The 12,163-nt window shown below is 42.1% G+C and overlaps 1 protein-coding gene across 1 annotated transcript in view; it reads left to right on the top strand.

Annotated features, from left to right (window-relative positions):
- Positions 1 to 371: 371 nt before the first annotated feature.
- HIVEP2 (human immunodeficiency virus type I enhancer binding protein 2) overlaps positions 372 to 12,163 on the top strand; it is a 22,881-nt gene continuing 11,089 nt past the window's right edge. The window contains exons 1-5 of the mRNA XM_008569547.1: positions 372 to 4,315; positions 4,421 to 4,893; positions 5,005 to 5,994; positions 7,007 to 7,161; positions 11,081 to 11,256. Of these exons, the coding sequence (XP_008567769.1) occupies positions 622 to 4,315; positions 4,421 to 4,893; positions 5,005 to 5,994; positions 7,007 to 7,161; positions 11,081 to 11,256 (5,488 nt within the window). The 5' untranslated portion in view covers positions 372 to 621. The remainder of the gene's footprint in view (positions 4,316 to 4,420; positions 4,894 to 5,004; positions 5,995 to 7,006; positions 7,162 to 11,080; positions 11,257 to 12,163) is intronic.

The following is a 12,163-nucleotide window of genomic DNA, read 5'->3' on the forward strand; positions in this document are numbered from 1 at the left end:
ATTTAAAGCGATAGCCAAAATTTAAACATGAAAGAGATTTATGCTTATGAGTTAATGCTAAGTTTGAAATTGATATCCTTTCATTGTGGAGTTAATGTAACAGCTATAAAAAGAATTCCTTGGAGTAAAAAAACATTTTTAACTTATCCAGTTTCAGGCTGGGTATTTAGAGTTGGTTTTGGTTTCTTATTTGAATAACTTACGACAATCTCTTTGTGTTTTCTTTTCCTTCAGGTCATTTTGTCTCAGTGAAACTGGCAATTGAACTTTGCTGTAGTTGATGAGCAACACTTCTCCTAGACTATTCGTCATCCCAATTTCATCCTAGTTGAAAGTATTCAAATGCCATAAAAAATCCTTGTAGATTTGCACTTAGGTTTTGGATGGACAGTTCTACAATGGAGAGAACTGTGTTATAGCCCTGGTTCAAGGAAAGTCCCATCTAATGACCATCGACTACGGGGTGGGTGTGGAAGGTTCCAGAGAGAAGGAGCAATCAGCAAGTTTGCAGACACCCTGGAACATGGAGGCAACGAAGCTTTAAAAAGCACAGCTTTGGAGACACTCCATGAGTCTGCACAGCTTTCAAGGGAACTAGCACTTAAGACCTTGTATAACAAAATGGACACTGGAGACACAGCTCTAGGACAAAAACCTACCTCAAGGTCTGGAGAAACTGAGAAAGCATCAGGTAGATGGAGACAGGAACAATCAGCTGTTATTAAGATGAGCACTTTTGGCAGTCAAGAAGGACAGCGGCAGCCACAGGTAGACCCTGAGCAAATCGGAAACCCAGCATCAGCACAACTGTTTGGTTCTGGGACACTGGCCTCACCTGGTGATGTGGCACAGCAAGTTGCAGAGAAGCAATACCCACCACACCGTCCGAGTCCTTATTCATGCCAACATTCACTCTCCTTCCCTCAGCCCTCATTGCCACAGGGGGTCATGCACAGCACCAAGCCACATCAGAGCCTGGAAGGCCCTCCATGGCTTTTCCCTGGCCCTTTGCCATCTGTTGCCTCTGAAGACTTATTTCCTTTTCCTATCCATGGCCATGGTGGTGGTTATCCTAGAAAAAAGATTTCAAGTCTGAACCCTGCTTATAGCCAGTACTCCCAGAAAAGTATCGAACAGGCAGAAGATGCTCACAAGAAAGAGCACAAACCCAAAAAGCCCGGCAAGTATATTTGCCCCTACTGCAGCAGGGCATGTGCCAAACCAAGCGTCCTGAAAAAACACATCAGGTCCCATACTGGTGAGCGGCCATATCCATGTATACCTTGTGGTTTCTCTTTCAAGACAAAGAGCAATTTATACAAGCACAGGAAGTCACATGCCCATGCAATTAAGGCAGGATTAGTACCTTTCACAGAGTCAGCTGTATCTAAATTGGACCTAGAGGCTGGTTTTATTGATGTAGAAGCAGAGATACATTCAGATGGTGAACAGAGTACAGACACAGATGAGGAGAGCTCTTTATTTGCCGAAGCTTCTGACAAAATGAGTCCTGGCCCACCCATCCCATTGGATATTGCCAGCAGAGGGGGATATCATGGATCATTGGAAGAACCCCTGGGAGGTCCAATGAAGGTGCCGATTTTGATCATCCCCAAAAGTGGGATTCCCCTACCTAATGAAAGCTCTCCATACATCGGCTCTGATATGCTGTCAAATCCGTCTGTAAATACTAAGGCTGATGACTCTCACACAGTTAAACAGAAACTTGCACTAAGACTGTCAGAGAAGAAAGGACAAGATTCTGAGCCATCTCTCAACCTTCTGAGCCCGCACAGTAAAGGAAGCACTGATTCTGGTTACTTTTCTCGCTCAGAAAGTGCAGAGCAGCAAATAAGCCCTCCCAATACAAATGCAAAGTCTTACGAAGAAATCATCTTTGGAAAATACTGTCGGCTGAGTCCGAGAAATGCACTCAGTGTTACGACCACAAGTCAGGAGCGTGCCACCATGGGTAGGAAGGGCATAATGGAACCATTACCTCATGTAAACACCAGGTTAGACATCAAAATGTTTGAAGACCCTGTCTCTCAGCTGATCCCAAGCCAGGGAGAAGTTGACCTCAGTCAGACAAGCATGCTGAAATCCACTAAGTTCAACAGTGAGTCCAGACAGCCCCAGACTATCCAATCCTCTATCAGAAATGAAGGAAGACTTTATCCAGCAAATTTCCAAGGCAGTAGCCCAGTTCTCTTAGAAGCTCCTGTGGACTCTTCACCCCTCATTAGAAGCAATTCAATGCCAACCTCTTCAGCAACTAATTTAAGTATCCCTCCTTCTCTGAGAGGAAGTCACTCATTCGATGAGAGGATGACTAGTTCCGACGATGTGTTCTATCCAGGGACTGTGGGCATACCCCCTCAGCGCATGTTAAGGAGACAAGCGGCGTTTGAGCTGCCATCGGTCCAGGAGGGGCACGTGGAAGTTGAGCACCATGGCAGGATGTCAAAGTGTATCTCCAGCTCATCCTTGAAGGAAAAGAAACTGGTTCCCGGGGATAGGGTCGGGTATGACTATGATGTCTGTCGGAAACCCTATAAGAAGTGGGAGGACTCTGAAACACCAAAGCAAAGCTACCGGGACATTTCCTGCTTAAGTTCTTTAAAACATGGCGGAGAATATTTCATGGACCCCTCGGTGCCATTGCAGGGGCTGCCAACCATGTTTGGAACTACATGTGAAAATAGGAAACGCCGGAAAGAGAAGAGTGTGGGAGATGAAGAGGACACCCCCATGATTTGCAGCAGCGTTGTAGGCACTCCCATGGGCATGATGCCCTCAGAGTATGACCCCAAATTGCAGATGCAGGAAGGAGTTAGGAGTGGATTTGCCATGGCTGGACACGAGACCTCTTCTCATGGTCACTCTGAGCGCTTTGACCTATGTCGACCCCAACTGCAGTCTGGAAGTCCATCTCTTGGGTCAGAGGAGTCACCTTCAGCCACTGACTCAGACAAGATTTCAGACCTAGGGGGCAGGAAGCCTCCTGGAAATGTGATTTCTGTGATTCAGCACACAAACTCGCTGAGTCGACCCAATTCATTTGAAAGGTCTGAGTCAGCTGAACTCGTGGCTTCTGCCCCAGAGAAAGCCCCTTCACCTTCTGAGACATGTGACAGTGAGGTTTCAGAAGCCCCGGTGAGTCCAGAATGGACTCCCCCCGGGGATAGTGCAGAAAATGGGGGAAAGCCATCCCCATCTCAGCAGGTACAGCAGCAGTGCTACCACACACAGCCCAGGTTAGTTCGCCAGCACAACATCCAGGTTCCTGAGATTCGAGTAACTGAGGAGCCTGATAAACCAGAGAAAGAGAAGGAAACCCAGAGTAGAGAGCCAGAGAAGCCTGTAGAGGAATTCCAGTGGCCCCAAAGAAGTGAAACCCTTTCCCAGCTCCCCGCTGAGAAGTTGCCTCCCAAAAAGAAGCGTTTGCGACTTGCAGACATGGAGCACTCCTCAGGGGAGTCCAGCTTTGAATCCACAGGCACAGGCCTCTCCCGCAGCCCCAGTCAAGAAAGCAACTTGTCCCACAGCTCCAGTTTTTCAATGTCTTTTGAAAGAGAAGACGCTATTAAACTTACCGCACCCCCTAAACTGGATGAGTTTGGGAAGCATTCGGAGTTTTTGACTGTCCCTGCTGGTTCGTACTCATTGTCCGTCCCAGGCCATCACCATCAAAAGGAAATGAGACGCTGCTCATCAGAGCAGATGCCTTGTCCTCACCCAACAGAAGTCCCAGAAATTCGGAGCAAATCCTTTGATTATGGGAATCTGTCCCATGCCCCCGTGGTGGGAGCATCGGCCTCAACATTATCACCATCACGGGAGAGGAAGAAATGTTTCCTGGTGCGGCAGGCTTCTTTCAGTGGCTCCCCAGAAATTGCCCAGGGTGAGGCTGGCATGGATCAGAGTGTCAAGCAGGAGCAGATGGAGCATCTGCACGCCGGCCTCAGGTCCGCTTGGCACCCCGGCCCGTCCTCTGTGCTTCCTCCTCTCCAGGCAGAGGACCCAGGCAAGCAGGTGGTGGGCCCTTGTGCCCCGCTAACCACAGGGCCACTGCACCTGGCCCAGCAACAGATTATGCACATGGACAGTCAGGAATCTTTGAGAAATCCCTTGATGCAACCAACGTCGTATGTGACAAGTAAGCACTTACCTGAACAGCCACATTTATTTCCACATCAAGAGACTATTCCATTTTCTCCGATCCAGAATGCCTTGTTTCAGTTTCAGTATCCCACCGTCTGCATGGTTCATCTGCCAACTCAGCAGTCTCCCTGGTGGCAGGCACATTTAGCGCCATTTTCTCCGATCCAGAATGCCTTGTTTCAGTTTCAGTATCCCACCGTCTGCATGGTTCACCTGCCAACTCAGCAGTCTCCCTGGTGGCAGGCACATTTAGCACATCCCTTCTCTCAGCACCCTCAGAAGAGCTATGGCAAGCCTTTCCAAGCAGAAGTTCATTCTAGCTACCCCTTAGAGCACACTGGAAAGAAATCTGCTGATTATGCCCACACGAAGGAGCAAACATACCCGTGTTATTCAGGCACATCAGGGTTACACTCAAAGAGCCTTCTTCCAAAGTTTCCATCAGACCAGAGCAGTAAGTCAACTGAAACCCCCTCTGAGCAGGTTCTTCAAGAAGATTTTGCCTTGGCAAGTGCCGCTGGGCCTTTACAATCCTTACCGGGCACAGTGGTTCCCGTTCGGATCCAGACACATGTACCATCCTATGGAAGTGTCATGTACACAAGCATTTCTCAGATACTTGGGCAGAACAGTCCTGCAATTGTCATCTGCAAAGTCGATGAGAACATGACCCAAAAAACACTGGTAACCAATGCAGCCATGCAAGGGATAGGATTTAACATTGCCCAGGTGCTAGGGCAGCATGCGGGCTTGGAAAAATACCCTATTTGGAAAGTACCTCAGACCTTACCCCTTGGAACCAATGCAGCCATGCAAGGGATAGGATTTAACATTGCCCAGGTGCTAGGGCAGCATGCGGGGTTGGAAAAATACCCTATTTGGAAAGTACCTCAGACCTTACCCCTTGGCTTAGAGTCCTCCATCCCCTTATGTTTACCTTCCACCTCCGATGGCGTCACCACCCTGGGAGGTAGCAAGCGCATGCTTTCTCCTGCCAGCAGCTTGGAGCTCTTCATGGAAACAAAGCAGCAGAAAAGGGTCAAAGAAGAGAAGATGTATGGACAGATTGTTGAGGAGCTCAGTGCTGTGGAGCTAACCAATTCAGACATCAAAAAGGGTCTCTCCCGCCCCCAGAAACCGCAGCTGGTTCGACAAGGGTGTGCTTCTGAGCCAAAGGATGGCTTACCATCGGGGTCATCTTCATTCTCCTCTCTGTCGCCGTCCTCCTCTCAAGACCACCCGTCTGCCAGCCTGTCCTCCCGGGAGCCGTTGCCACCCAGCAGCGGGACACTCCCTCCGGGACAAAAGTCCAGTGGGCCTTCGGAAAGCAAGGAGTCCTCAGATGAGTTAGATATTGATGAGGCAGCATCGGACATGAGCATGAGCCCACAGAGTTCTTCATTGCAGATGGGAGACGGTCAGCCCGAGGAGGAAGGCAGGGGCCAGAAGCCGCCTGTTGGCATGCTGGTTCACATGGCCCCTGACCCGAGTGGGAATGTGGCAAACTCCACTCTTCTTTTCACGGACGTGGCAGATATCCAGCAGATTCTTCAGTTCCCCAGTCTGCGGACAACAACTACTGTGAGTTGGTGCTTCCTGAATTATACAAAACCCAATTATGTCCAACAGGCCACCTTTAAATCCTCGGTTTATGCTTCATGGTGCATTAGTTCCTGTAATCCAAACCCATCAGGATTGAACACCAAGACCACACTGGCTCTTCTGAGGTCCAAGCAAAAAATCACCGCAGAAATTTATACTCTGGCTGCTATGCATAGGCCGGGAACTGGCAAGCTTACATCATCGAGTGCTTGGAAACAGTTTGCTCAGGTAACAAATATTGTTTTAGAAAGCATTCTGTATTGTGGATCTGATTGTTGAGCAGACTACCTAGTGAAGGCTATAAGGTCTTAAAAATACAAGAGAAATTGATATCAGAGTTGGGGAGTTCTCTGCAACATCGGCCTTCCCCAGGGGTGAGAGAAACCACTGATGGCACTTAGATCTGAGGGTACTGGGGAAAGTCCCAAAGACTGGAAATGTCTCCTGTACTCAGGTGCTGTGAAATTCTACCACTGGGACTAATTCCTGTGGGTTCTTATCCCTTCTGACCTGTGCGAGGAATTCAGGGATTGTGCAATCGGCACGTAGAACAGGGAGTGGATGCTGAAAGAAAGGTCAGAGGGAGGCATGAAGGGTGTCAGAACTGAACTCTGCAAACTGAACTTTGACAGAAGGCTTGTTCTCATGGACAATACTTTCCACTAAAATTTATCTTCTGTGTATCTCTTTCAAAACTTTTTTTTCCAAGTTATTGGCTGGTTTGTTCCCATGTGAACAATCAATGCCTTTCATGTAAAATTATAAAAATATTAATAAGGGGCACTTTGGAGTGTATGCTAAATTAATAATGAAGCAACTGGAGGATTAGAAAATATATTTTCATTTATGTCAGTTATCATTTTTCCCTCAATAATTTTTGAGACTCTTTCCTTCATTAATTGTTTTAATTGCTACTTCAAAGCATAGAAGTGTCAAGTCTTTATTAGTGTTTCACAGAGTAAGTGCTGAGTATATTTTTTTAACAAAATGTTGAATTTATTTTGCGAAAATTGTCATTTTCCCCACTATCCCTTATTTTGTGTAACCAGCCCATGGCCTTTTAGCATGGAATTTAGGCTAATTCCTAAATTCAGAGATTCTAGAAGAGTGGGATGTATAACCAGCCCATGGCCTTTTAGCATGGAATTTAGGCTAATTCCTAAATTCAGAGATTCTAGAAGAGTGGGCTACTGTGTCTTAGAGAAAGCTTGTGAAATGACTCTCTCTTCTTGTCCTACAGATGAAACCTGATGCATCCTTTTTATTTGGCAGCAAACTAGAAAGGAAACTAGTGGGAACTATCTTAAAGGAGAGAGGGAAAGGAGATATTCATGGAGATAAAGACATTGTATCCAAACAAACTGAGCCAATCCGAATTAAAATCTTTGAAGGAGGGTAAGGAATCCCGAGTGCAAATATAAAATGTTCAGTTATAAACCAGAGTAAATGGTCCTGAAAATCTGTGTGGAAAAAAATACTGTCTGCTTTGGTTGGGAGCCTAAAGTGAATTCCTTTTCTGTTCACATTTCTGAAGTCTGGTTGGTTAAATAGATAATGAGTTTGCGACCTTGTTTTTGAGACTTGTTTGTAATGAAAATATCCCTATGTCTGGTTCAAGTCTCTGCCTTAAATTTTCACACATCTAATTTATTATTTTTTAAATTTTAATTTATCAATATACAATGTAGTTGATTTTCATGTCCCTTTATCAATTCCTCTTTCTCCCCTCCTACTCCCTCCTCCCCCCCTCCTGCAACATCATATCTGTTCACTTGTCTTAACAAGTTCAAGGAATTGTTGTGATTGTTGTGTCTTCTTTCCCTGCAGCCACCATTTATTTGTTTGTGTATTTATTTATTTATTTATAGCTCCCACAAGTAAGTGAGAACATGTTATGTTTCTTTTTCTGTGCCTGACATTTTTCAATCTAAGTCCATCCATGTTGCCGTGAATGGTAGTATTTAATTTTTTTTTTTTTTTTTTTGTAACAGAGCAGTATTCCATTGTATAGATATACCACATTTTCTTTATCTACTCATCTGATGATGGACATTTGGGCTGGTTCCAACTCTTGGCTATTGTATACAGTGCTGCAATAAACATGGGAGTACAGGCATCCCTCTAATTTAATATGAAATGTACTAAATTGGTAGATGCTTCATGTCATCCAAGTTTGTTCATTCTTTGATGTTATTTTTATGGGCATTTGTGTTACTAATGGACATATTTTTATTCTGTGCTTACAAAAATGAAATCATGCACACTCCCGTGTAAACCTAGGAACTAGTTGATTAAATTTTTGTATTTGCTTGCTTTTATTATTATCTAAACTCCAGACTTTAATGGGATTTTACCAGTACCATCAATATCCTCTTTCTGTTCCAGGATCCACATTAAGGTATCACCTTGCATTTAGTTCTCATGTCTCCTCAGTCTCCTCTGGTCTATGACAGTTTCTCTGTATTTGGGAATATCTTTTTTAAATGTTTAAATGTTGAAATTCGATTTATAAGTTTCAATGAGTTTGTTATCTGTACAGTTGAGAAAAATTACACTTTGGGGTAATGTCTAGTTTTAGATTTTGGTAGAAATGTATCTTCAATCCAGTCACACAGAAGGAAAAGGCCAGACTTATGCTTTTAAAATTAAAAAATATTTAAAGTACATTAATTATATTGTTACGATTATGATGTAACTAACCATATTTCTACAGTGGAGCTATAGTTCATGTATTTTCATGAGCATGAATTTATTCCAATTATATTTGGAGGACAAAATAATGGTATTTGTTTGACTGTAAAATGTCGAATGGTTAGTGAGATGAAATATTGATTTCTCACGTAGTTTTACCAGTTTGTAGGTGGATTATTATAGCTGATTCTCTCTTAGGTTTTACCCTCTTGGATGCCTAATATTTTCACCAATAAAAACCACATTCGCATGTAGTCATCAATCTTGTCTCAATATTTTTTGACATCCCTCATCTTTTAACACAAATGAGAGAAATATAGATTTTGTCTTTCCTCAGAGACTGAGAGTCCCTGTGACTGAATCGACACTCTAGCTTTCAGCAGTCTTCTTCCTAGCAGTGTACTTGTGCCACTAGATTAGCGAGACCTTCACAGTAACTGTATGCTTTGGGGAGCCCATCTCCACTAACGAAGGACACAAGTGAAAAAGTGTATGTGAACATTTTATTGCTGTGTTTTCATGATCCAAAAGGATTGTGCCCATATTTCATTTCCTCCTCCTTTGATTGTCCCTTGTTATGGGCTGTGACCCGGTCATTTCTTAATCCGTGATCTGACTTCTGCCTGGTAATGACCAAGTGTACATTCCAAACTGTGTTACTATCTCTTATTTTGGCAGTTGCAAAGTAATAACTTAAAAAAACTGCTACTGACCAAATTTTTAAGTATATATGTCCCTTATATTATCCAGTTGATAGGTTTAATAATATAGCTTAACATAACTTTTAATTATTTTTTCAAAATCCATTAATTTCTCTCTCAAGTAGAGTCATGGGTCTGCAGGGCTATGATATGGCAAATATTTTATTTGTACAGATTTTTCTAATAAACAGATATATTTTGTACAGATTTTTATTGTATTTGTATTCTAGAAACAAGTTAATCAGCTAAGACATTGAAAATAAAATTATATTATTTGAAGATAAAATGTATTTCTCATCAACTATGATGATGGGCTACGGTAAGCTTGGAATATACTTCCCTGAAGAAAATTAGCTTTCTATAAATTTTTTTGTTTTATTCACTATCCCTTAAGCAATTGCATCTAGTAAGGGCAGAGAATAATGAAGTTGAAAGGTGAAAGATGTTTTTCATTTATAGGTTCTTTTCTACTTTATTTAAAAGACAATGTGAGATAGAAGATAAAGTTCCGAATAATCTTAAAGAACAAGATGAAGTTGAAATTTATTGTAAAGGGGGAAAATTTAAAGGGGCAAAAGGCATGCAAAATTGATTATTCATATTATTTACTTAACTCTGCCCTGGATTGGGACTGACCAAAAAAGTAGGTAATGTTAAGATTAATTAGCATCCATAGAAGAATTTATATTTAAATATATGCATGGAATTTCTCTCTTAAAAGTCTTTCAGTGGATTGGACGAGTAAAGTTGGACTTGCTTTTAATCCTGTTGGTGGATTAGATAGGACAAAATAGGGAAGTTTGCAATGCTCTTAGAATGTAAAAAACTTTATATCTAGTGCCTTTAAGTAAATCTGCAGTGAATTAGTGCATTTTGCATGTCAGTTTACCTTTGGAAGTTATAAAAAATAAAAACGACAAAAAAACCCATAAGGAATATCTTTCTGAATGACATTAGACCCATATTCTAGCCTAGCTGTGATTTAAGAGATAATGATATTCATTGAATTATTCAATAGAATGCTACAGTACTCTATGATAGATTACATTTTATTGTATTCTAAACAAAATGGGATGGTTGAGCACTGTAAATACCTAAGATTTGATTATCAAAGGAAATACCTAAGGTTTTGTTCATCTAACTGATTTGATTAAAGTAGATGACCTCACATATCCTTTCAAGCCTGTGAAATCCTTCTGCAAACAACTGAGACTTTGTTTAAAAATGGAATCTCTAGTTTTCATTATATACCAGTACCTTCAAAAAGTCAATTAGAATTCAGATTTTACATTAGTACAGATTCACGGTCTTTGAGAAGAACAGATCAAATCTGTAGACAACAGTTGGTGAGCTGAGCTCAGCCTGTGTAAACTAGAAATTTCTGAGGCACTCTTGTGCCAGGATTATAAAAATAGAGTAGAAACTTGCAATAGAGAATTCTATTATCAGTTATACTTATTTTAGCAAATTTAGAGGGGTGTGTGTTGTACATGCACATCTTAGATGATGTAATGTTAACGAATGATGCATGACGATTGGGATATATTGGTATACTTTTTGGATATCCCTTGATTGGAAGTGATACTAGAATCCAGTAGTAGTAAGGCACAGGTTTGCAACTCTTTAAGACTTATATAAGCCCATTTGAACATTTTACCTTAAATCTATGAATTTATGCTTAAAAGCAGAGCTAATTCCAGTTTGAATTCTACGTAAAATTACATTTTGTTTACAATACCAAATATATTATCTAGTTTTTTCAGGTATTTACTGCATAAAATTTGTATCTTTGTAAGTAAAGTTGAATAATTGTAAAAGACCCTCAGAAAAATTTGCCATGCAAATGATTACCTTTTGGTTTGATACATAACATGCTAAGAAGAGTATTTGAAAACACACTGGATTCCCCCTTTTTTAAACAGGTATAAATCAAATGAAGATTATGTATATGTCAGAGGTCGTGGACGTGGAAAGTACATTTGTGAAGAATGTGGGATTCGCTGTAAGAAGCCAAGCATGCTCAAAAAACATATCCGCACTCATACTGATGTTCGGCCTTATGTGTGCAAGTTATGTAACTTCGCCTTCAAAACGAAAGGTACAAGTGCGGTTTTTTTGAGAGGAAAAATGCTTTTCTAATGGCTACTTAAGGTTCTGAATGCTATTCTATAACTGACTTTCATCAACAATAAGATGGTTTTGTTTGTGAAAGTTTGACTCTGTGAAATGTGTTTTCTCCCTCATCTAAGTGATCAAAGGATGTGCGTGAGACTGTGAGGCTCCTTTTATGACTTAATTAAGAGCTATAGACTTAGGTCCAGGCCAGTTGTCTCAGAAGGAAGTGGCTAAGAATTGCCTGGATAGCTATTACTTCATGTTGGAAATGTTATGTGGTCTCGATAATATTTACACCAGTATTGAAATATTGCAGGGAGACAATACATGCAGTGGCATTAGAAAAGCAAGGCAGCAGCTGGGAGGAAAACATGTGCCCGTGGTCAGTTTCAAGATTATAAATAATGTAGAGATCCACAGACTCCCAGGTGGGCCCCTCCATCCACAGTTGCATTAATTATGCATAGAAATTTGATAGCTTGTGTTCCGTGTAATTTTCAGCACAGAGACAATTTCTTACTCTTAGGCCACAACTGTTAATCTCAAAAAACTAGGACTTGCCTTGAAATAATATTCTATCATTTTTTTAAAAAATCTGTTTCTAATAGGTAGATTTACGTAAAAATGTATTTTACTCAAGAAGGTTGCTTCAGTTATGTTTCTATCATTTCATAAAAGCATGAAAATGGGGCCGGCCCTGTGGCGCACTGCTGCAGTGCACCGCTTGGGAGTGCGGCGGCGCTCCCGCCGAGGGTTCGGATCCCACATACAGACCGGTTCCCGCTCACTGGCTGAGCGATGTACGGGTGCGACACCAGGGGTTGCGATCCCGTTGCCGGTCCCGGTCCGGTACGGGCGCGACACTGAGGGTTGCATTCCGTTGCCGGACA

This window comes from Galeopterus variegatus, unplaced genomic scaffold, assembly GCF_000696425.1.
Source record: "Galeopterus variegatus unplaced genomic scaffold, G_variegatus-3.0.2 Scaffold509, whole genome shotgun sequence".
Lineage (NCBI taxonomy): Eukaryota > Metazoa > Chordata > Mammalia > Dermoptera > Cynocephalidae > Galeopterus > Galeopterus variegatus.